Below are 26,767 nucleotides of genomic sequence, written 5' to 3'. Positions count from 1 at the left end.
TCACTGTCCAAATCCTTGGTCGGGATGTTCGTATGCAGGTGGATACTGGTTCTGCTGCCACTATCATCAATTCTCAGGCGTATCTTCAGTTGGGTTCTCCAATCCTATCACCTATCACTCGGCAATTATGGACGTATAATAAACAGAAGATCTCTCTCTTGGGACCATTTAATGCTGAAGTATCTTACAAATCCATCGTTCGCACTGTTACCATATTTGTGGTCGACCATAGTAATGCGGAGAATCTTTTTGGTTTCGATGCCTTTCGCATTTTTGTGTTCTCCATAGATGACTGACAATATCATCTCTGATCCCATTCCTTATGCTCAATTGGATTCCTTGTCGATGACATTTTCGTCCCTTTTTTCTCCTGGATTAGGCCGTGCAAATGACTTTGAAGCTTATATCACGCTCAAACCCACTGCTCGGCCTAAGTTTTTTCGGGCTCGGCCCATTCCTGTGGCCCTTCATGATCAGGTCAAACGGGAGCTGGATCATCTCACTGCTTCAGGGGTCTTGCATCCTGTCACTTCCAGTGAGTGGTCCTCTCCTGTCATTCTCGTTCTTAAGCCAAATGGTGATATTCGTCTCTGTGGCGATTTCAAAGCCACTGTAAATGCCCAATGCCTCATCAACACTTACCCTATGCCCCTACCTGAAGAATTGTTCACTAAACTTGCTGGAGGCCAGTATTTTTCTAAACTTGACCTGTCAGAAGCTTATCATCAACTTCCTCTCGATGCTGCTTCCCGGCAATTCCTGGTACTTAACATGCCTTTCAGCCTCTATCAATATCAACGATTGCCATTCGGGTTTGCCAGCACCCCTGCTCTCTTTTAGCGATTCTTCGAACAATTATTGCTCCCTGTCCCTGGGTGTATAAATTACATGGACGACATTGTTGTCACTACCTCCACCACTGAAGAACATCTTCAGAATCTCCACACACTTTTTCATGTCTTACAGACTGCCGGTCTTAAGTGTAACCTTCAGAAATCAAAATTTTTTCAGCATCTATCATGTACTTGGGGTTTCAACTCTCTTGGAATGGTATTCGTCCGCTTCAGCAAACTGTCGCTGCGATCGATGCCCTTCCTCGCCCTACATCTGTTCAGGAACTGCAGGCCTTCTTGGGGAAAATTGCATACTATCACAGGTTTTTACCGTCTGCTGCTCCAGTGGCTCAACTGTTGCATCGCCTGTTGCATAATAACGTGCCCATTCACTGGTCTGCGTCATGTGGTGCAGTTTTCCAGAAATTGAAGACTATGCTGAAACAGGCCCCGTGCCTCACTACTTATTGACCTGGCCAACATCTTGTTCTTGCCACGGATGCCTCTCAATACAGGGTTGGTGCAGTCCTTGCGCACTGTTTATCTGACGGTTCTGAACAACCCATTGCTTATGCCTCCGAAACGCTCATGGATGCCCAACGAAAATATTCTCAAATTGAAAAAGAAGCTTTGGCTATTATTTATGCTCTTCATAAGTTTGGTGTTTTCATTTACGGATCCAAATTTCATTTTGTTATGGACCACAAACCACTTGTTTCCTTGTTTCATCCATCAACGTCGCTTCCCAACAAGGCTGCACACCGCCTCCAGCATTGGGCACTTTACTTGTCTCGTTTCAATTATGAGATTCATTTCCGGCCGATGGCTCAACATGCGAATCCTGATGCACTGTCTCGCCTTCCCATGGGTCCTGATCTGGCATTCGATAGGGACGAACTTTTGTGTTTCCACCTGGATGTTGCTGGGCAGTGGGTTGTGGACGGGTTCCCCATCACTGGGGACCGGCTGGCAGCTGCTACGGGTTCTGACCCTACCCTCTCCTGGGTTTTACGCTGTATTCAGGAGGGTTGGCCAGATCATCCATCTGCTAAGACTTCTGATCCGTTGCGGAACTACTACGCTTTGCGCTACCGCCTCAGGGCTAGGGACGGTGTTATCCTCCTTTCCACCGACAATGCTTCGCCGCGTGTTGTGGTACCTGAGTCTTTGCGTGCTTCGGTCTTGCGCCTCCTTCACCAAGGGCACTGGGGTGTCTCTCGCACAAAATCTCTGGCGCGCCATCATGTGTACTGGTCCGGCATCAACTCTGAAATCGCACACATGGTCGCTGCCTGCGGCCCTTGTGCGTCACAGGCTGCCGCCCCGAAGTCATCTTTGTCACCGTGGCCTTCACCTGAGAAGCCCTGGGAGCATATTCATGGTGACTTCGTGGGACCTTTTTTAGGTACTTATTGGCTACTCGGTACTGACACCTACTCTAACTTTCCTTTCATTGTCCGTTGCACGTCACCTACTACCACGGCAACCACAAATGCTCTAGCTCACATTTTCTCTTTGGAAGGCCTTCCCTCTACTCTTGTTACTGATAATGGTCTGCAATTTGTCTCTTCCAAATTTGCAGATTTTTGTGCCCGTCACGGCGTCATGCATGTCATGGGCCCTCCGTTCTATCCACAGTCAAACGGTGAGGCTGAACGGCTGGTCCGCACATTTAAGGCTCAGATGAGGAAACTCCTGACTACTTCTGCTCCTGATGATGCGCTTCTCCAATTTATGGCTTCTTACCATTTCACCCCCACATGCTGGCTGAGCTCTTACATGGCCGACAGCCCTGCATGCTACTTCATCTTCTGCGGCCTTCCACCTCAAGGTCACGGGTGGCTTCGCTTGGCCGGTTCACCGCCGGCGACCTTGTATGGGTACGGGGATATGGCAGGTGGCCAAAATGGAGTCCTGGCCGCATCTTACAACACTGTGGCCGACGTCTGTATGAAATCCAGACAGACACGGGTGTTACAGTGCGTCATTCGGACCAGCTTCGGCCTCGTGTGCCAGCAACGCCTGTTCCGAATGCCGCTACACCACCTTAGGCTCTACCTGACTCTCGGGATCTTGGCACCTCTCATTACTCACAACGCTGCCCTCTCACCATCATCTCGGTGCCAGCACAAGAAGGGATGCCACCAGGAGACATGCCCATGCAGGAACCAGATGACCATCATCTGTCGGAGCAACTCTATTCGCCTCCTTCTCCTACGGACGCCAACACGTCGCCCATGTCTCCTGTTATAACAACCGGACTTGTTCCAACGGGCAGATTGGTGCACCGGGCCCCAGCAGATTCGGCCCCTACGTCTCCTGTCATCTCGACCCGTTATCATCGGGGAGACTTCCGTCGTATGGGAAGCCTCCTCCTCGAGATTTTACGGCCAGTCAAACAACACCTACGGATGTTAGCAATCTACAGGCCACCTCCATCAAGACCAGTGCAAAAAATTCAAAGGGGGAAAAGTGTTGTGACTCACCGATCTTTCAAAGTGCTGCCGCGTAGTTACGCGTGTCCTCTACATGCGGCGCTGTCTGCCAGCCATGCAGCAGCCGCGCCACCTAAGCGGCCAGCCAGCCAGCGGCCACTAGACTTGGACTCAGTGCTGATTTGAGTGTTACAGTGTACACTCATCTTACCTTGTTTACTTGCTCTGTGGCTTACATGTATTGTATCGTCCTAGAAATATATTTGTTCAACTTGACATTATAACCTAAACTTCATATTAAAAAAATGTGTGTGTTATTGTCATCTAAAATACAGTCTTTTGCATGTCATGAAAAATATACCATCCCAATTACAATTACATTTTCAGGTTGGCGATCACCAATATTGCTGCTATTAAGGACAATGCTATGAACAACGGGGCAGTTCTGTAGCATTAGGTACCAAATCATGTGAGAACTGTTCCATCCTGGTACAGAAATAATTAACTCACTAACTTTGAAGAAACTTGGCATTGTAATGAACTGTTTGAAGTGACAGTGAACTATTTGAAGTGACAGTGAACTATTTACGCATAGCATTGAAAGTGACTGTTACAGTGTCAACTTTTTTTGAGTGACACAGACAAACTGAAATGACACACAGACAGCAAATGGACAGTACGTAGACAATTGTTCAAAACAGTGCAAATTTTATTGTTTGAAGTATGAACAAAAGTGAGTGGCATAATACACAGAAAGCTTCGACAAATTGAAGAACAAGGCTGCCTGAAAATCATCGATGCCATCCTGAACAGCAACCAATCAGCAAGTGAGCTTGACTGACATCACATCCCAGAGCACAGCAACCAACTAGTGCAGAGCAAACTAGATATAAACAACACAGTGAGCACAGGCAATGGGAGATTACAAACTAGAGTAGCTAGCAGATGACATGACGTAGCCACAACTGATGCAAAAATGTAGAGAGGTAAGTTGACACTGTGTTTGTTTGTTAGTAACTATTCGTACAAATGTGTGACAGTAAGTTAAGGACAGTTTGCTAGACAATGAAGGATAGAGGGAAAACTGTGAATGGACATGAGGAAGAAAGTGTTCTTAGGGACACAATGGAGAGATTTACCTTTGTACATGAACATAGCAATTAAAAGTGAACCTGAATGTGACAGCGGGTTTAAATTGGGGCTACACTTAACTTTATATAATGTTTCGATGAGAGCCAAATTAAGAACTAAATGTCTAGGGTTTCAACACAATGCCAACTGAAGTGGAATGAAGAAATGGACATTTCCAAGTTGACGGAACCAGTTAAAATTAAAAAAGAGTTGAATGAGGAGAGTAGTAGAGTGCAGGATGTATCAGTAAATGATAGTTTTCAGTCCAAACTGCTAAAGTTAATGGGAAAAAAAAGACAAAACCCACATAGAGATTGTTGGTACAAGGGTTGGAATGAAACAAACTAAGAACAAGGTTAATGTAATTAACACTAACGGTACAAAATTGGATAAGTAAACTGAATCTGCAAAAATTTGTGTTGAAAATCAGTTCGGTGTGTGGATTCATAATTTGCAAGACAGTGAAAATTAGCTGTAATAAGAAGATAGGAGCTCTTGATATCTCTGTCTGATTTAACTAATGTAGCACAGACCTGTTCTTTTGATGACAGTAATGAAATGATTTCATATACAAAGCAGGTAAATATTGTTGATATTGGGTAGGTGGGGGTAGCCAACAGAATACTGATGTAAATAATGATGCTTTTGTGTACGTTGGGACCAAGTGTGCAATTGGTAAATAAAAGTGTTGACACAATGCAAATCTTTGATAATTAGTAACAAGGAATGTAAAATGCTATTACTATTGCCAGTGTAGGTCATGTAGTGCTGAAGTGAGAATTTAGAAGCAAAAATTCATCAAAGTACAGAAACCTCTTCTCAAGTTGTCGATAACTGATATGTAAAGAGCATTACAGATAGATAAAGACGTGAACAGTTTGGAAAGAGTAGTATTTAATGAGAGTGTATAAAAAGTTACTTTCCTTGTAAATTTGCAAACAGTATTTTTTGCTGCCAATGTTAAAAAGGGAAATTTGAGTACTTGTGTCAAAGGATAATTTTTAGTGAGAGCATGCGGGAAGTGATTCGGAGTAATAAGAATCAGGAATTAATTTTCAGTGCAAGTGCAATGAGAAGAATTTCAAATGCTAATGTCAAAGAAATAAATTTCAATGTAAATAAGATATGCAATGCATTTTTGTTTGCCCAGGGATCAAATGTTCAAAGAATTTGTTGTGTTTTGTATTGATCTGACAAATTCTCTGAAAGACAGTTATTGGACTGCTATCAGTAAAGTAAAATTAGAGGGAAGTACTTTGGGTCAAATTAGTTGTGAACCTACCAGTAAGTAGGAGATTCACTGTTATCTAATAAATTCATTATGTGGCAAATAATGCTTCCCCAAGCTGCCGTGATTTCATTCTTCATCTTTCCTGAATCACTCAACCTCTTCAACTATCCTGTCATCTCATGAGTTGATCAGTAATTGCCTGCAACTTTTGTATGAGCTTTGGTATAAAAATGGGTACAGGTAAATTTTGTGTTGGGGTATTATTTTATATTGAGTTAATGATCACAAGTGATGGAACTATAAGAGGAGGAAAGGATCGACAGTACACACTACATATATCGAACTTCATAAAATTGATGAGGTGTTGTTAACATTTTGGTTTTGAATGTCATAATGAGGATGATTTGGTATCTATAATAATAAATTTCTCTCAGCCAAAATCTGAGGTAATATACAAAAGTTTTGTGCTCAGTGCAATAATTTATCATGTTATAGCACTTGACATATCAGTAAAATGGAATAAATCCAAGATGCAGTTTCCTAAAGTAATATTTGAAACAACAAAGCAACATTTGTATCTGTATTGCCCTTCAGGTCCAAGTTTAAAGTAATATGATGGTACACATTGAAGTAATGATATTCGTAGTATTGATATTTGTCTGTCATCTGGCATTAGGATTTCTTACTGTGGAAATGTGACTCTGTAGAGTCATTTTTTGTATATGAGGGGCAAAGCAGATGCTTATTCTTAGTTAATGGAGTAACAAAATAAGGGCTTTTTTTTTTCAAATTGATTTTACTTCACTACAGTAGTCAAGCTATACTTGCAGTAAATTACAGGAAGTTTACATGACTAACTTTGGTGAAGCTCAACCACCATTATGAAATGTAACAAGTATGAAATATGTCTGCTATTAATTATGAGAACCTGAAATATAAGTAACCACAACATCTTTGTTATAGGAAACAATACTGTGAATTTATCATGTTAAATTAAATCTTGTTATGCAGCAATGGCAAAGAAGCAACATCATTGCAGTTGATTGCCATGAAGTCTTTGTCTATACAGAGCATTAAGAATCTTAATGTCTTGTATATTGGATTAGGATCAACGTTATCCAACTATTTCCATAACAAACGTGACAAGTGAAAAACTTATCTTATTAATCTTAGCAATTCTGCTGTTATTCTGAAACATACATCACTCAAGTATGATGTGGAACCATTAACTGAAGTATCAGAATGCACCTTGATGAAGTGAATGAAATAACAACATCCATGCATGAATACTGTTTATTGTTGTTTGTATTATTAACTTCAAACCAACCAGTCAACTCTGCGACAAAAATCTCCACATCTTTAAGTCTTAAGTCAGAGTTGACCAATTGGTTTGGAGACAATATATACAGATAATAATATACATTGCTCACACACAGATGTCATATTTCATTAACGACATCAAGATGTGACCTGATACTTCAGTTAATGATTCCATCTCATATTTGAGCTATGTATGTTTCATAGTAACAGCAGAATAGCTAAGATTAAGAAGATTTTCACTTGTCGGGTTACTTTTTTAAAGTAGCTGGGCAATACTGATCCTGATCCAACACATACAACATCAAAATTGTAAAGTTCTATATAGGCAAAAGCTTCAGTGAACAATTGCAATAATGTTGCTACTTTGTCATTACCACATAACGAGGTTTAATTTAACATTATAAAGTCACAGTACTGTTTCCTATGCCAAAGGTTTTATGGTTAGATGTTACTTATATTTCAGGTTCTCATAATTAATAACAGACTTATTTCATACTTGTTACATTTTATAATGGTAACTGACCTTCACAAAACTAGTCACATAAACTTTTTGTAATGTACAGCAACTATGGCTTGACTACTATGCTAAAGCCAAATAAATTTGTATAAACTTACATTTAGTCACGCTCCTTAAGGCAGTCATGTCAAATTACAAAATAATTACATGCATCGATGAAATACTAATGTGAAATAATGACAATCTGTTAGGTTGGATACCAATTGTTAGGGAGCCTGACTTTGCATTAGAGCCATTTTTTATTGCGACTGCACTCCTTAGGGTAACGAGGTTAGAACTGAAAGGATTTGATGGAAAGCACAGACCATTAATGAATAAGGTACAGCTAAATGTGCACAAATGCATATGGTTTTTGTGTAATAAAACATCTTTGCATGTTAAGTAATATGTTAGTATTTTGTACATAAAGAATGACACTAAAAAATGGAGAGATGTCGGAAAGGGTAATATTTGATAAAGTACTAATTATGTACTGCTGCTTATTTTGTTTTACATGCTAATGAGATTTGATAATTGTATTTTTTGGTATTCAGTGCTTAAAGTAATGATGATACATCAAAGCAAAATATTTTTGCCAATGGACTGATAACAATAACACAAAAGTAATATGAGTGTTTTGACAAGAGTGAATGATGAGTGACATTTTGGAAATTTCGTGAGAATTTAATTTTCATGAGAATTTAATTTTCATGTTTAGTGAAGGTATAAGGGGAAAAAAATGAAAACAAGATGGCTGGAATAAAGTAAGTAGACTGTTCATTATTTCAAAAGTAATCACCATAACTGTTAATACATTTATCCCACTGTGAGACAAGACAGTCAAGGCCTTCATGGAAAAATGTTTCCAGTTGCTTACAGAATGTACCCAGACATGCACCTCTTTGTCCAAAGCAAATCAACGGCCACAAAAGTCTTCCTCGGGGCTCTACAAATACTGAAATCACATGGGGAAGAGATTGGTACTGAATAGAGGATGTGTATGAGCTACCCAGCAAAATTTCTACAGCATAGTCAAAACAGCCTTGGCAACATGTAGGCTCAGTGAGAAGCCCTTACGCATCCTCCATAGAGCTTCAATCTGTCCCCATGCAGTTTTCATATTTTTGGAGCCCCAAAGAAAGAAATTTGTGGCTACCGATTTGCTTCAAAGAGGTGCACGCCTGGATACAATCAACATTCTGTATGCAGCCACAAACATTTTTCCATGAAGTCACTGACCATCTTGTGGATAAATGTAGTAACAATTATGGGGTGATTCTTCAGTTTCTCCTGGCGTATTTCTTGCTCGAACAGTCCATGGGTCCACTGCCGGTCCGTAGTATCCAATGGGGACAATATTTCGGCAATCAGACGTGTCGCCATCGTCAGGTGGGCTGACAAACTGAGCTCCTGAGGGCGGGTGGTCGTCTTAAACCCCCCCTCCCCTCACAAAGCTTTCTCTTCACTGTCTGCACGTCAGCGGTCGGTGAGACACTGGCGTCAGCATCAGCGTCTGTGGTGGCGTCGGTGTAATTGCCTCATCCCCCCCTAGTCGCCCATTCATTTCCTTTGCTGAGCATCTTCTTAACCTGTTAAGTTGGTAGTTCCACAGTGGGTAATATACGCCAGCCTGTTCGCGGTGGTGCTGCACACTGTTCTCACATTTTCCTTTGCGTTTTCATTGTTGAATTTAAATTGAAATTGGGTGGAAATGAATAAAATATATTGCAGAAGTTAACAAAACTGTATTTTCACAATATTACATATCATTTTCAGTGTGAAACATTTTAAAACAAGGTGCTGCAGACAAGGAAACTTTGCATTCTGCGCACCAGTAGGCGCGAAGGCCTTTTCTCGTACACACCACACACCTCCTTGTTGGTCTTTTCTTCGTTGTGGGTGGCAGAAGGTCTGGAAAATGCCTGGCTGTAAGGCATGTTGCTTTTGGTGTTCGAGGTGGGCGTCCTACTGATGTCCCTTGATGTGGTGAAGATATGGTCAACTGTTCACCAAGACTAATCAGGAAGCTCATTCTACTTTGTTCGCCACCATGCTTCTTGTACCGAATGTATGCATTGTACCATGCAATGTCCAACAAGTGGCGGAAAACCTTCTGTTAGTATTTTTTCAGCCTGCTTCTGGCCATTTGGTAGCTTTGTAACTGAGAATCGCACCTATCCACGCCCCCCCATATTCTTGTTGTAGTCAACGACAACTTGTGGCTTTTGAACGATTCCCTTCTTCGAGTTTACATTTACAAATGTATCGTCACGGAAGGTGCTGACCATAACAACGTCTCTTTCGTCTTTCCATTTCATTACCATCTGCTTGCCTTTGTACCCTGTTATGTACTCCCCTTTCTTCAGTTTTTCCTTTTTTACGAAGTCAGGGAACCCCTTCCTGTCTTGCCGCATTGTGCCGACAACATTGGTGTTATTGCTGGCTAGTTTGTCCACCAAATCTGTACTGGTGTACCAGTTGTCAAGATAAATACAGTGGTCTTTCCCAAGTAGATCGTGTGCAAGCTCCAAAAGAATTCGAGAGGTTATTTTTTCATCTGGATAGTGGCTACCATAATTAGTGTCCTTTCCAGTGTAAACAATAAAGTCCCATACATACCCGAAACTGCTTTCACAGAGTTCGTACAATTTGATGCCAAATCTGCTATGCTTTGATGGAATATATTGCTTCCATCCAAGCCGTCCTTTCCAGAGCAACAACGATTCGTCAACGGTGATGTTCCTTTCTGGCATGCACACTGATCTGAATTTACGCCGCAGATGCTCCATAATGAGGTGAATTTTGAATACTTTTCTGCTGATAGTGCCTAGTGGGTCATATGAGGTATTGTCAGCAAACTGGAGGAATTTCAATAGAAGATGAAACCGTTTTCCACTCATCACTTTCCTGAAGAAAGGTGTGTCAACTGATTCCCTCTTTGAAAAGTACACTTTGTGGTCTGGTTTGTGAAGAATTCCTTGAAGCACAAGCATTCCAATAAGTGTTTCTACCTTGTCGCGTGTAGTATTCTGCCACCTGTGAACCCTGGAGCGTGCTGTTAAATTGGGATGAGAAACTATGAACTGTTCTGCATATAAGTTCGTCTGTTTATCTATCATTGTGCACAAAGCATCATCCACAAAACACATAAAACAACTAATCACATTGTTTTGTTTTAGAGGCACAACTGTACCACTATTACCACTGAACAAATATTGAATACAAACTGAACTAGCACACACAAATTCACTAGGTACCGTCTGCTGCAGTAGCGTATCATCGTCAGATGTTCCTGAATTGAAGTCACTTTCACTAGCCTCAACATCTGTATCTTGAAAACTTTCAGAACTGTCACTGAAATTATCGTCACTTTCTAAAAGCAGCTTCTCAATCTCCGAATCTGATAAACGACTTCTTTTCGCCATTGCAAAAGATCACTCACTAACGCTGCGGTAAACACAGACGAGAAAGGTGCGCTATTGCAGCTGCTTCACAGGACGCATTTTCTCCATGCGCGCTCGGGTGGACAACGTTATAACTAGCCTAGAACACGCTGTGTTGCGTGACGAGAGCTGCCATCAAGTGGACAAAGCTCAACTAATACCACAGTGTCAACGGCAGGCTGATAACTCACCATTCCCACTAGCTACTAGCCACAGAACGCAGTGGATGGACATATCCATCAAACCCACTGTACAATAGCAGAGCATGGACGGATATATCCGTCATGCCCACTTAAAAGGCTAATTAGACTCAATGCTGGTTACCATGCCCTGCTGAGGTTGTAGCTCGGTTGATGAGTCCATCCCTGGTATGAATTTCGATAGCCTCTCTAACAATGCTGTCCCAGTATTTACATGTCTGTGCCAGGACCCTGGTAGTCCATTTTGTGATTTTTGGACAAACAGTGCTCTGTGACCGCAGACTTGTTGGGGTACCCAAGTCGAGTGTGCCTCTGATGTCCTTGCCAATGATTTTCGATGGTCCACACTGTCTGTCCAATATAAGTCTTCCCACATTGACACAGAATCTGGAATGAAAGTAAATCTAATCTAATCTAATCTAATATGCCAGCCTTTCGCTAACCACGGTCGTCTTTGACACTTCCCAATAATGCTCGCGTTTTATTTGGTGGGCATAAGACAGTTCCTACTTGATGTTTCCTTAATATTCGTCCTATTTTCCCTGATAGTGTGCCAGTATATGGTATATAGACAGTGGCTATCTCTTTCTCTGTGACTTCTTCCGTCTCCACATGCTGTACTGTAGAGGTGGGGCGGAGAGCGCACCTGGTCGGCCATTCCGAGCACCCGTTTTTCCAGAATACAGTTTTGATGTGTTCCAGCTCTTAGGGCAGACTATCTGCATCAGAGATGGTGCGCACGCTGTGCACCAGTGTTTTTAGCACCGCATTCCTCTGTGCAGGGTGGTGGCAGCTACATGCTTGCAAATACAGATCGATGTGTGTTTTCTTGCTGTATACCCCGTGGCCCAGGATGTCATCTGCTCTGCTTTTGACTATCACGTCCAGGAATGGTAATCTTCCTTCTGCTTCAGTCTCCATAGTGAATTTGATGTTTGGATGTATGGTGTTCAGGTGTGTAAGGAAGTTCTGACCTCCATGTATTTTCTCTTTAATGGAGAATACTATAAACAAACAGAAGGACTCGCAATGGGGAGCCCACTCTCACCTGTGGTCGCGAATTTCTATATGGAGTACTTCGAGGAGGAAGCTTTGGCTTCATCCAAATGGAAACCTACTTGTTTTCTACGTTATGTGGATGAGACGTTCGTGATCTGGTCCCATGGAAGATAGAAGCTCCTAGACTTCCTTACACACCTGAACTCCATACACCCGAACATCAAATTCACTATGGAGACTGAAGCAGAAGGAAGATTACCATTCCTGGACAACATGGTCAAAAGAAGAGCAGATGGCACTCTAGGCCACGAGGTATACAGGAAGAAAACGCACATCGATCAGTGTGCACCATCGAAGATCGTTGTCGAGAACATCAGAGGCACACTCGACTTGAGTACCCCACCAAGTCTACGGTCGCAGAGCACTGTTTGTCCGAAAATCATGAAATGGGCTACCAACGTACCAGGGTCCTGGCACAGACATCTAAATACTGGGACAGTGTTGTTAGAGAGGCTATCGAAATTCGTACCAGGGACGGACTCGTCAACCGAGACTGCGGCTACAACCTCAGCAGGGCATGGGAACCAGCATTTAGTCTAATTAAAAAGATGCTCAGCAAAGGAAACGAACGTGCGACTAGGGCGGATGAGACAATTACACTGACGCCACCACAGACATCGACACCAGCGTCTCACCGACCGCTGGCGCGTGGGCACGGAGTGCAGATAGAATACCTCGCAAGGGGAGGGAATTTAAGACGACCGCCCACCCTCAGGAGCTCAGTTCATAAGTGCACTTGATTATGGCGACATGTCTGATCGCCAAAATATTGTGCTCGTTGGACACTATGGACAGGCAGCACACCTGTGGACTGTTCGAACAATAATGGTGCCTACTTAGGAACAATTTACTACTTTGCTTTCCATCTGATTCATTTTCATCTGATTGCCTCTACTATTCTGATTTGAGTAAATTCATTTAATGATATGAAACAGCTTCCATCAATTTAACTTACTACAATTAGTAATTATGTAACAATGTTATGATAATGGATATATACTGTTTGTGGTATGTAAAGATTTATGCTTTGCCGTGTTGGAAAGTGTTTGGATTACAGAGTTGGTTATAGAGGCTCAGTTTCCAATCTCTTTGTATTACTTTACATAATTTTCTGTGTCAGTCTGAAAAGTAAATGTGTATATGAGGTGTGATCAAAAAACTGTGGGAGTTTTTGTTTTTCTTAAAGAATCTTCATTTATTAACCAACATCAACTTTGTACCCTTCAAAGCAATCCCCCTCAGATATAATACACTTGTGCCAGTGTTTTTTACTATCCTGGAAGTGCTTCTGGAATTCACTTCTTGTTATGGTGTTCAACTCCTTCAGAGAATCAAAGTTTAACAATGCAAACAAAAATAGACTTCACTATCTGCAACTTACCATTACTCTTGCACAGAAAGGAGCAAAGAAATGAGCCATAACAATATCTGACCACTTCTCTTTCAATTACATGTGCTGTCATATGATGAAAGTTGTTGAAATAATCTCCAATTAAAACTATTTCTACTTCATAGATGAATTTCTGAATTGGTAGTATAAGTACTTGGTTGAACTACCAAATACTGCTGTAAATTTTTAAAAAATCAAGAGACAAGGTGCGACCAAAAAGTAATGGGAGTTTGTGTTTTTCTTAAGGAATCTTTATTTACTCATCAACACTAACTTGATCCCCTTTCAAGAAATATCCGTCAGATATAATACACTTGTGACAGTGTTTTGTACTGCCCTGGAAGTACTTCTGGAATTCACCTTTAGTTATGGTGTTCCCCTTCTTCAGCAATTCTGTTTTTTATCTTATCAATGGTGGCAAAACAACATCCTTTCATGGTCCCCTTCATCCTCACGAATAGAAAGAAGTTACAGGGGGCCATGTCTGGTGAATATGGTGGCTGAGGCAACACAATGGCTTTGTTTTTTGTCAAAAGATCATGAACAAGCACTGAGGTGTGAGGGTGAGCATTATTATGATGCAATTTCCACAAATGGTTTTGCTGCAATTCTGGTTGTTTTCTTCAGATTACATCATGTAAATGCCACACAACTTCTAGGTAGTATTCTTTATTGACCGTACGCTCATAAGGCAGGAACTCATGGTAAACTATCTCATTGCAAGCGAAGAAAATAGTGAGAAGAACATTCACATGTAATTGAACTTGTTGATTTTTTTCGGTCTTGGCTCTTCAGGCAGTTTCCATTGGAATGATTGGGCCTTGGTTTCAATGTCATACCCATATACTGTTACAACCTTCCACAATTCTCGAATGATGTCTACGCGACGTCATTTTTGGTCAATATTTAACAATTTTGGAACAAACACATTTCATGGCCAAAACATCCAAAAATATTGCTTGGCATGAGCCAAATGATATGCCGATATCATCAGTAACCTCTCCGATAATCATTCTGCAATTTCACAGAACCATTTTCTTTACTTCTTCCAAACTGTCATCACTAATTGATGTGCTCGGACATTCGGAGCAGTGGGTGTCTTCCAATGTCTTCTCGACCCCCTTTCCCCCTTTGAAATGTTTGTACCACTCGTAAACTCTTGTCTCTCTCACAGTTAATTAGCCAAAAGACATAGTCAACATTCTGAATGCGGTGCTCACTTGATTCCATTTTTCAAGTAAAATTTAACCCAAATTCTTTGATCCATTTTTTGTAAAAAAATAAAAATTTGCCAATTATTCAAAAACGTACAACCTCTTCAGCTGCCAACAGTAAATCAAATACTCAAACCAGCTGAAAATGCAAACATACATCAGGTACATGTGTATCACCAACATAAAAAAAATTGAAAATTGGATATATAAAGTCCATGCAATAAAACAATCTCATTACTTTGGATCAAACTTCATATGTAAAATCTGTCATGGTTGTTAGAGCATATGAAATATTTTCTTACAGGGATAAGTTTACAAATTACTAGTGTGCAAATGTAGAGTTTTTTGTTTGCTTTTCTTTTCACGTATAATGACAGATGGTGACCACCTTCAAGGAGTGACAGTGAGCAAAGATGGAACTGTGTCTTGGACCTCCAGTGATGGACTGTGTAAAACCGAATTATTTGAATAGAATAAGTCGATAATAAATAAACTGAGTTATTTGGTCAGTCTAAAATGTTTTTCTTTTGTATATTTGTCAAATAGTAAAAAAACTTTTCTTTCTATATGACAGTAACACAAACTATATATTTACAAGTTGTGTATAACATGGAGTTACTTAAGCATATTTTGATAATTTTATTGCTGTTTGTAATTTCTTTATATGGTGTGTATAATTTTATAGCTTTTATTGGTGGACAGTTTTAGTATATATTTCATTTACATACGTAATATCTGAATTCATGTTTTATGAAAATTGTACTTACCCCTTGTCTGTGATTCATGTAGGAAGTTAAATATATGATTATCTTGACTTTGGAATACATAGGGTGATTCAGCTACCACCTTCAATCTGATCCATGGAACCCGCACTCCATCCGTAGCAAGAATGGTATCCACACACACACAGTAGCCATGTAATCAATATTAATTCCTTCTCAAAGCTTTGGGCGACTGTTGGCAAATGGAATCACAGTTTCAAAATACAAGTGAGGACTGGCTATGAGCTAAATCGTTTTTTTTTTTTTTTGGGGGGGGGGGGGGGGGCGCTGAGATATTCCTTACTTCCTCCATATCATGAAAAGGGTAGTTGCTACTCACCATATAGCAGAGATGCTGAGCCACAGATAGGCAGAACAAAAATATTGTCGCAAAATAAGCATTCAGCCAACAAGGCCTTTGTCAGAAATAGAAGAACACACACGCGTGCACCCCCCCCCCTCCCGCCACCCCCGCTCACCCCCCCCTTACACACACACACACACACACACACACACACACACACACATATACACATACACACATTAGTGCAACTCACACAAGACAGCTGAAGCCAGACTACAAGCAGCAGCAACTGCACATGCTGGGAAAGGCAACTGGGTGGGTAAGGAGGCGGCTGAGGTGGGGGAGGGGGGGATAACAGGGTATGGGTGGGGGAGAGTGAAGTGCTGCTGGGGAGAGTGCAGAGATTAAGTGGAGAGAGGGTGGGCAGTTAGGTACAGTCAGTAGATTAGACAAAGGGTGGGGGAGAGGGAGGGGGCAGTGGTAGCAGGAAAAGAGAGAAGTAAAACGACTGGGTGCATTGGTGGAATAGAGGGCTGTGTAGAGCTTGAATAGGAACAGGGAAGAGGCTAGGTGGATTAGGGTAATGACTAATGAAGGTTGAGGCCAGGAGGGTTACAGTCTGTAGGACTTGAGTTCCCACCTGCACAATTCAGAAAAGTTGGTGTTGGTGGGAAGGATCCATATGGCACAGGCTGCGAAGCAGTCACTGACATGAAGGATATCATGTTTGGCAGTATGTTCAGCAACAGGGTGGTCCACTTGTTTCTTGGCTACAGTTTGTCGGTGGCCATTCAAGTGGACAGACAGCTTGTTGGTTGTCATGCTTACATAGACTGCAGCACAGTGGTTGCAGCTTAGCTTATAGACCACATGACTGGTTTCACAGGTAGCCCTGCCTTTGATGGGATAGGTGATGTTAGTGACCGGACTGAGCAGGTGGTGGTGGGAGGATGTATGGGACAGGTCTTGTGTCTAGGTCTATTACAGGGGTATGAGCCATGAGGTAAGGGATTAGGAGCAGGGGTTGTGTAAGGATAGAGGAGTATATTGTGTAGGTTCAGTAGACGGCGGAATTCCACCATGGGAGGGGTGGGAAGGACATTTCTCATTTCAGGGCACAATGAGAGGTAATCAGAACCCTGACGGAGAATGTAATTCAGTTGCTCCAGTCCTGGGTGGTACTGAGTTATGAGGGTAATGCACCTCTGTGGCTGGACGGTGTGGCTTTGGGAAGTGGTGGGAGACTGGAAAGATAAGGCATGGGAGATGTATGTTTGTACAAGTTTGGAAGGATATTTACGGTCTGTGAAGGCTTCAGTGAGACACTCTGTATATTTCGAGAGGGACTGCTCGTCACTGCAGACATGATGGCCACATGTAGCTAGGCTGTATGGAAAGGACTTCTTGGTAGGGAATGGGTGGCAGCTGTCAAAGTGTAGGCATTACTGATGGTTAATAGGTTTGATGTGGACAGAGGTACTGATGTAGCCATTTTTGAGGTGGAGTTCTACACGTAGGAAGGTGGCTTGTTGGATTGACTAGAACCAGATGAAGCGAATGGGGGAGAAAGTGTTGGTGTTCTGGAGGGATGTTATTAGGGTTGCTCATCCTCAATCCAGGTCAGAAATATGTCACCAATGAATCTGAACCAGGTGAGGGGTTTATGATTCTGGGTGCTTAAAAAGGATTCCTCTACATGACCCATGAGTAGGTGTGTGAGTTTTGTGTGTGTGTGTGTGTGTGTGTGTGTGTGTGTGTGTGTGTGTGTGTGCACGACTCATCATGTTTGCTATATGGTGAGTAGCAACTATCCTTCTCAGAATACTGTCACATTCCATCCTGGATTTTCCATTGTTTGATTTTGCCTGACAGTTTCTTCTTTTTTCCATCCTAACCCAGTGCTGTTTTCCTTCATTACTATTTTCTAATGCATTACTACACTCAATGTCTGTCTGTCCTTTCTCTTTTTCCCTATATTTCTCTTGGTACCTTACAAACCACACTGCGCACACTACTTATGAGCCACACTGTATCAACAGTTTTGACTGTGCACAACAGCTGGCTACAAGACCATGCTGACTGTTGGTGCAGCATCTTATTTCCTATATTACTCCCACCGATATCATTAATCCTATACCTTCAAACGGATCACTCTCCCTGCATCACTCCCCCATATTTTCGCATGTTATTTCCTCATGATCTTGTATCTCATCCTACCAACCACTCCCCAACTCCCACTCCTCCATTCTACACCACTACTCACCTCATCCAGTCACATCTGCCGTCCTCATCCTTCACACTTATCCACCCTCAGACTTTCAACCCCCATTTTATATATATATATATATATATATATATATATATATATATATATATATATATATATATATATATATATTAGAGGGAAACATTCCACGCGGGAAAAATATATTTAAAAACAAAGATGATGTGACTTACCATACGAAAGCGCTGGCAGGTCGATAGAAACACAAACAGACACATACATACACACAAAATTCAAGCTTTCGCAACAAACTGTTGCCTCATCAGGATAGAGAGAAGGAGAGGGAAAGACGAAAGGAAGTGGGTTTTAAGGGAGAGGGTAAGGAGTCATTCCAATCCCGGGAGCAGAAAGACTTACCTTAGGGGGAAAAAAGGACGGGTATACGCTCACACACACACATATCCATTCACACATATACAGACACAAGCAGACATATTTAAAGACCTGCGTCTTTAAATATGTCTGCTTGTGTCTGTATATGTGTGGATGGATGTGTGTGTGTGTGTGTGTGTGTGTGTGTGTGTGTGTGTGTGTGTGTGAGTGTATACCAGTCCTTTTTTCCCCCTAAGGTAAGTCTTTCTGCTCCCGGGATTGGAATGACTCCTTACCCTCTCCCTTAAAACCCACTTCCTTTCGTCTTTCCCTCTCCTTACCTCTATCCTGATGAGGCAACAGTTTGTTGCAAAAGCTTGAATTTTGTGTGTATGTATGTGTCTGTTTGCGTTTCTATCGACCTGCCAGCGCTTTCGTATGGTAAGTCACATCATCTTTGTTTTTAATTTTAGTAGGTTTTCGCCTTTCACTATTATCGTACTCCCTAAGATTTCATCTTTTTTCCCCGTATTTCATCTGTTTCATTCTTTTTGTGATTTTTCACGCATATTGAGTGTATTTTTGGGTTTTTTAAATGTAATTCTATGTTATTTATATATTTTTAACATTTTTTTCCCATCCAGCACGGATCATTGCTCCTGCATCAATACAGAAAAGTTTCCATATCCCTAGCCAGAATCCAGTCCCACATACTGTTCCTGCATTGTTGCTTGTCTCATGGAAAGCTCCCCACATGGCCTTACAAGGAAATTACCGATCTCCGGCTGCCACTGTTCTTTTGAACTGCAAATATTACCTGACAGAAGGACTTCACCAGCTGTCAGATACATCCACCTACAAATCTTGCCACAGAGACCCCATTCCAAAAATCGAGCAGGATCTCCAGTCTCTCCTCCACTCCTTAGTCTCATACCAGAAACTCTCCCCACAACCATCTCTCTCCTCGCCCCTACCACACCCCACACTCCTACATGCTTACTGAAGTCTATAAACCCAACCACCCAGGATGCCCAATTGTGAGTGGTTACTGTACCCCCACTGAGAGAATCTCTGCTCTCGTAGACCAACACCTTCAGCCTTCCTATATAAAATAATTTCCTCCACCGACTCTCCACAGTTCCTGTTCGTTTACCACACAGTTCCCTGCTCATCACTATTGAGCCACCTCCCTTTACACTAACATCTCTAATTACTATGGCCTCACTGCTATTGAACACTCTTTCCCAACACCCAAATGATTCCAAACCAACAACATCCTTCCTAGTTGTCATGACCAACTGTATCCTCACCCACAATTACTTCTCCTTCGAAGCAAATCCGGGATGCGACTATGGCCACCTGCATGGCACCATCCTATGCCAACCTATTTGTGGTCCGTCTAAATGAATGCTTCTAACCATCCAGAATCCTAAACCCTTCCCCTGGTTCAGATTCCCTGATGTCATCTTTGCGATCTGGATTGAAAATGAGGACACACTATCCACATTCCTCTAGAACCTAAACACCTTCTCCCCCATTTGCTTCACTTAGTCCTAGTCAATCCAATAAGCCACCCTCCTACACTTTGAACTCCACCTCAAAAACATCTACAGCAGTGCCTCTGTCCATATCAAACCTAGAAACCATCAGCAATACCTACACTTCGACAGCTGCCACCTGTTCCATGTGAACAAGTCTATTCCATACAGCCTAGCCACCTGTGGCCATCACAACTGCAGTGATGTACGGTCCCTCTCGAAATATACTGAGGGTCTCACTGAGGCCTTTACAGACTGTAATTATGAAACCAACCTTGTAAAAAACCAATGTCCCATGCCTTATCTTTCCAGTGACCCAACACCTCCCACAATCTCACTGTCCAGCCACAGAGGAGCATCCCCCTCATAACCCAGTATCACCCAAGACTGGGTAACTGAATTACATTCTCCGTCAGGGTTTTGATTACCTCTCGTTGTGCCCTGAAATGAGAAATGTTCTGCCCACTATCCATCCCACCCCACACACAGTGGTATTCTGCCTACACAACATACTCATCCATCCCTGCACAACCCCTGCTCTCAACCCCTTACCTCACATCTCTTCTACCTGAAAAAGTAGTCATGTGATCTACAAGCTAAGTTGCAACCACTGCACTGCATTCCATGTGCACATGACAACCAACAAGCTGTCTGTTGGTATGTATGCCACCAGCAAACTATGCCCAAGAAATAACTAGACCACCCTCTCACTCAGCATGACATTCTTCATTTCAATAACTACTTCACAGCTTGTGCCATAAGGATCCTTCCCACCAACACCAGCTTTTCTGAATTGTGCAGATGGGAACTGTCCCTCCAATATATCCTCCTTCCCTGTAACCCTCCTGGCCTAACCGTCGTTACTCATTGTCCTCACCCATCTAGCCCCATCCCTGGTACCATTCCAGCTCTACACAGCCCTCTATTCCACCAATGTACCCAGTCTTCTTACTTCTCTCCTTCTCTGCTACCCCCCTCTCCCTACCCTCCCCCACCCTCCGCCTAACCTACTGACTGCACCTAGCTGCCTTTTGCTCTCTCCACCTCGTCCCTGTATGCTCCCCACTGTCACTCACCCCTACCCTGCTATCCCTCCCCCTTCCCAACCCAGCTTCCTCTTTACCCTCACCCAATTGCCTCTCCCATCATGCACTGCTACTGCTGCTGCTGCTCGTAGTCTGGCTTCAGCTGATCATGTGTGTCCGATTTGTGTTTGCACGTGTGGGGGGGGGGGGGGGGGGGGGGGGTCTATTTTTGATAATAGAGACGTTGTTGGCTGAAAGCTTCTTCTGTGACAGTCACTTTGTTATGCCCATCTGCAGCTCAGCATCTCTGCTATATGGTGAGTAGCAACTATCCTTTTCATAGTGTTGTTACATTCCATCCTGGATTTTCCATTGTTTGGTTTTGATTTTGTTTTTACTTCCTCCATTCTTATCCAAGTGTCTCCAATCTTTCTTTGTGTAATTAGCAGTGTAGTCATGCAGGTTTGATTGTCTCTGTAACTTTACTCTGTTTATAGTACCTAACCATTCATAATGGCTCAAAAACACTGCCTTATAAAGTGTGTTTCATCGGAAACAATGAAATTAACACGAGATATCAAAATGGGAGGTTTTATGCAACCCCATATGACAGAACAATGTTGTTGGCCAGTTCTCTCTGGAGATGTGAAGCACATTGCAAAATGTTGCAGCATAACTGGTAGAATATACAGAGACATCTTAGACCTATTGTACAAATTTTGTTTATGAAATTACATTAGCATATTAATGCAGTGAGTCATACATTCATATTTTCAGCTCTAAGAAGGAACTTATATCTATTATGTGGCTGTCACCTGTCTGGATAACACTCCTGAAACAGATGTAGTGCAGGTTGTATAAAATGGATCAGTACAGGCAGCTGAATCACCCTTTACACCCTATCTGTACAACCAATGTACGGTTATGTGACAAAGCAGGTGGATCCTTTGTTATGTTTTTCTACTCCAAAAAATAATCAATATTTTTTTACTAATTTTTATCTTCTTTCCATTACAGCTATATTACTTAAAAGTTACAATTACTTGAAGTTAGCACTGCTGTTTGCCTCATATAGAAACCTTTTAGCTAATACTTATATTTCAGGAAAGTGGCCTATACTATTCAAAAGTTTAGGATTCACACTTTCCTGTAAAGTGTTTTAAATTACCTAATGCTAATTATCTTATACAATAATTAACATCAAAGTTTCTTGCTAAGACCATTTTGCACTGCTGATTTTGTAGTAATCGTGGCTAGATTCCAACCTTTACCTAACATCTTTTGTTACATTAATTTTTCTGTTCCGTCTGACTTCAGTAAAATTAATTAACTCACTAATTAATAATTTCATGTGTTTTGAAATATTGCACTCATTCATATAAATGAGGGGATTCACAATGGCATAAGGATAATAGTTCCATATATTTTTCTAAATTGCTGAATAGCAACATTTTCTATAAAACAAAATCATATTAGTTCATGTAGTGCATCAAAAGCAGTTAATTCCAAACTAGCCATTTTTCAAACCATTAGTAAGTTTCAAAAAAAAAACTTCATTCCTACGTCAGTCTCAGTCATGAAAGGGTCAGTCTGCAGTCTGAAAGTAAACAAGTAACATCTACGTCAGACAGGTGCTCATTGTTGAATCATTCCGCAGTAATGTGCATTATATAATGGAATATATGCACATTGGCAACCGCAAAACTGAAAAACTTTAATGTTAACTACCAACAAGTGATATCTGTAATCTAAATAAATGATTTTTTTTAAAAGTGAACTGCAATGTGATCAACAAGTACTGCAGACTACCATCGTCGTCATAGTGAACTGTTGTTCGACTCAGTGATTCATATTCTGCGCTGTCTTAAATGGACCACTGGACTGTAATTATACTCATCAAATTACTGAAGGACTGTGGTAAATTTGAACTGTATCATGGTAAATGAGAGCAGTGATATTTTCGTACAAGTAGAGACATTGTTTTATGCCACAACAGAACAAATTATTTCCCACTGTAATTGTGCATGCTGGCTTGTAGACTTGTGCTGATTATTTTTCATTGCATAAAGACTGGCCACTTTAATTAATAACTGAACTTTACATGAATAAAATGTGTGTGTTACTGTCATTTAAAATATTCTAATGCTATGAACAAGTCAGTTCTGCTGCACATATTTTTCTAGCATGTTAGTGTTGAGGATCCAGGTATTCGGCACTTCAATAAATTGTAACATGAATAAAATTGATTTGATAGTTCAATCTATTTGTTTGTTTCATAACTTTATAAGGATATACGAAGGTGTATACATTCTAAGTCATCTGTGCAGCACAATGTAGACCATCCTCTTTGAGAAAACAATGTTACTGAGTTGTGTTATCCATTCTATAACTTCTTTCTGAGCCCATGTAGAGCATTGTCTTTTCAGAACAAAGTATATATGTTCTTTACCTACTACTGAATTACAGTCTCCTATCACAATTCAATTTCTATCCCTCAACTAGCTGAATAATTTCTTTTATTTCAGCGCACAGTTTTTCAATCTCTTCATTATCTGCAGAGCTAGTTGGCATATAAGCATGTACCATTGTGGGAGGTGTTGGCTTTGTACCTGTCTTGGTTGTGATAATTCATTCACTATGCTCTTCATAGTAACTGATCCACACTCCTATTTTCTTACTCATTATTAGACCTACTCCCTACTTGATCTGGTATTTATAACCCTGTACTCAACTGACCAGAAGTCCTGTTCATCCTACCACTGAACTTCACTAATGACCACTACATCTAACTTCAACTTATCCATCTCCATTTATCGATTTTCTAACCAACCTGCCCAATTAAGAAATCTAACATTCCAACCTATAGATTGCCGGTTTTGTTTTTCCAGATGATGACATCTTCCTGGGTGGTCCCAGCCCAGAGATCTGAGTGTAGGATTACTTTGCATCCAGAATATTTTACCCAAAAGGATGCCATCATCATTTGACCATACAGCAGAGCTGTATGGCCTTGGGAAAAACAACAACAGTGATTTTCCCTTGCTTACAACTGTTCGCAGTACCAGCACAGCAAGGCCATGTCGGTTGATGTTACAAGGCCATATCAGTCAGTCCTCTAGACTGCTATCCCTGCAACTACTGAAAAGGCTGCTGCCTCTCTTCAGAAACCATACATTTGTCTGGCCTCTCAACAGATACCCCTCCATAGAAGCTGCATCTATGGTGCTGCTATCTGTATTGTTGAGGCACACAATCCACCCCACCACATTAAGGTCCATGGTTCACAGGTGAGTAGTTATCTCTTGAAAATTAAGCAAATTATACTGGATTACAGTGCAAGAAAAAACACATCCAGCAAGTTCTTAATATTATAATTACCAAAATGTTCAAAGTGTCTAGGTCCCCTTCTCTCGCTGCTGCAAGGAGCCTTTCCTCTTTGTGGCGCATGTCTGTTTTTTCTGCAGCCCAAAGCAGTTTTGCAACATCTTCATTTTTGGCCAAGTCTCTTGGTGTTTGGCCTTCTCCATTTATTACATCGACTTTTGCATTGTTTTGTAACAGGAGAACAACAATGTCCTACAACAGAATACATCAGATTTACTACAGTTTTCTTAAGGAACTATGTGTGTGTTAAAATAACAATTTTCAGTTGAGGTTTGCATATAGTGTGCAGAATAAAAACAGCATGAAACCTACTTAAAATTAAATGAGATTCTCTGAAACAGTTTGATGTAAATAGCTTTCATTAAATTAACATAACCTATTCTAACTACCAACACAATGGAAAAAGAGATTGGATATTACTTTAAAGCTCTACACAACTCACAATATTTCCATTCCATTTACTGGACATCAATAAAGAATAGTCAAATAAAGACAACTAAATGTCTACTTATGAAGCCACAGCACACTGATGAAGAGGCATACAAAAGCAGAGGGAAACATTTATTGAACTTTAATTTCCTTCTTCTGTGAAAAAATAGAGGAAGAGGTTGAAGGATTTGTACCTCTCACCATTGTACTATACTGAGTATTTCAACAACCTTTCATGTTGGAGTTATAATTTTATAAAGCCAGCTTCTGAAATGAGGTCCTCAGCTGTTCCCATGACAATCAGAATAACAATACTGACAAAAACCTAATCAAACTGAATGTCTCCTCATCCGTTTCTTTGCTATATGTTTCACATCCTTTTAATCACCTTCAGTGCAAAATTTATCCTATCACAGGTATAACTGGTAAGACCTATTAGGTTAGATGGTGTGTCCCATTTGAACAACAAAATTTTTTTTTTTTTTTTGTTTTTTTTTTTCTTTGTTAGCATGATGATTGCAGAGTTATCATAAAGTATGACTGGACACATGAAGAATGGGTAGCATGTATTACCCTGGCAAACAGCACATACAGCAACATTACTGTAATGATCGCCATGCTCTACTACATGTGTTTGGTTCCCACCACCCATGTGCTCAGAGTAGCATCACATTATCACCATTATTATTATTATTATTATTATTATTATTATTTCTTTCCTTTCTCAGATGTTATGTCTGGTTAAAAATGGAAAGTGACGCGGACCTTGATCAAACGTGACTTCCTTTTAACTGTACGGTATAGGTTACATTGCATTTAAGAACTTTCGGGTAATTGAACATGTATCAATAATTACAGATTTCTGTAGTTGTATATATACATTTGGATGTAGCTGTATTGCCTTGATGTACTGGTGGATATTGTATGGTATGACGCCTGTAGTTGATAGTATAATTGGAATAATGTCAACTTTATCCTGATGCCTCATGTCCTTGACTTCCTCAGCCAGTTGGAAGTATTTTTCAGTTCTGTATATTTGTTGTAGTGGATATGGATATTTCGATTAGTTGTGTTAACTTTTTTTTATTGGTGAGTATGATACCAGGTTTGTTGTGTGTTGTTGTTTTATCTGTTATAATGGTTCTGTTCTATTATAATTTGTATTCAACATTCTCCAGTACACTTTGTGGTGCATACTTGTATGTGGAAACGTGTTGTTTTATTAGTTTATGTTGTATGGTGAGTTGTTGATGTATTATTTTTGCTTCACCATCATGTCTTCTGGTGTATTCTGCATTTGCTAGAATTTTACATCCGCTTGTGATGTGATCTACTGTTTCTATTTGTTGTTTGCAAAGTCTGCATTTATCTGTTGTGGTATTGAGATCTTTAATAATATGCTTGCTGTAATATCTGGTGTTTATTGTTTGATCCTGTATTGCAATCATGAATCCTTCTGTCTCACTGTATATATTGCCTTTTCTTAGCCATGTGTTGGATGCGTCTTGATCGATGTGTGGCTGTGTTAGATGATACGGGTGCTTGCCATGTAGTGTTTTCTTTTTCTAATTTACTTTATTCGTATCTGTTGATGTTATGTGATCTAAAGGGTTGTAGGAGTGGTTATGAAATTTCAGTGGTTTAGCTGATGTATTTATATGATTGATTGCTTTGTGTATTTTGTTAGTTTCTGCTCGTTCTAGAAAGAATTTTCTTAAATTGACTACATGTCCATAACGTAGGTTTTTCATGTCGAAAAATCCCCTTCCTCCTTCCTTTCTGCTTAATGTGAATCTTTCTGTTGCTGAATGTATGTGATATATTCTATATTTGTGGCATTGTGATCGTGTAACTGTATTGAGTGCTTCTAGGTCTGTGTTACACCATTTCACTACTCCAAATGAGTAGGTCAATATTGGTATAGCATAAGTATTTATAGCTTTTGTCTTGTTTCTTGCTGTCAATTCTGTTTTCAGTA

At 40.8% G+C, this 26,767-nt stretch overlaps 1 protein-coding gene across 1 annotated transcript in view; it reads right to left on the bottom strand.

The window, feature by feature from the left end:
* Window positions 1–26,767, bottom strand: part of LOC124622611 (oxysterol-binding protein-related protein 1-like) — a 170,642-nt gene that overhangs the window by 89,071 nt on the left and 54,804 nt on the right. Inside the window, exon 5 of the mRNA XM_047148377.1 lies at window positions 24,355–24,552. Within this exon, the coding sequence (XP_047004333.1) occupies window positions 24,355–24,552 (198 nt within the window). The remainder of the gene's footprint in view (window positions 1–24,354; window positions 24,553–26,767) is intronic.

Source organism: Schistocerca americana, chromosome 1 (assembly GCF_021461395.2).
Source record: "Schistocerca americana isolate TAMUIC-IGC-003095 chromosome 1, iqSchAmer2.1, whole genome shotgun sequence".
In the NCBI taxonomy this organism is placed as follows: domain Eukaryota; kingdom Metazoa; phylum Arthropoda; class Insecta; order Orthoptera; family Acrididae; genus Schistocerca; species Schistocerca americana.
The sequence above is the reverse complement of the archived record's forward strand: the minus strand, read 5'-3'. Positions and strand labels throughout refer to the sequence as shown.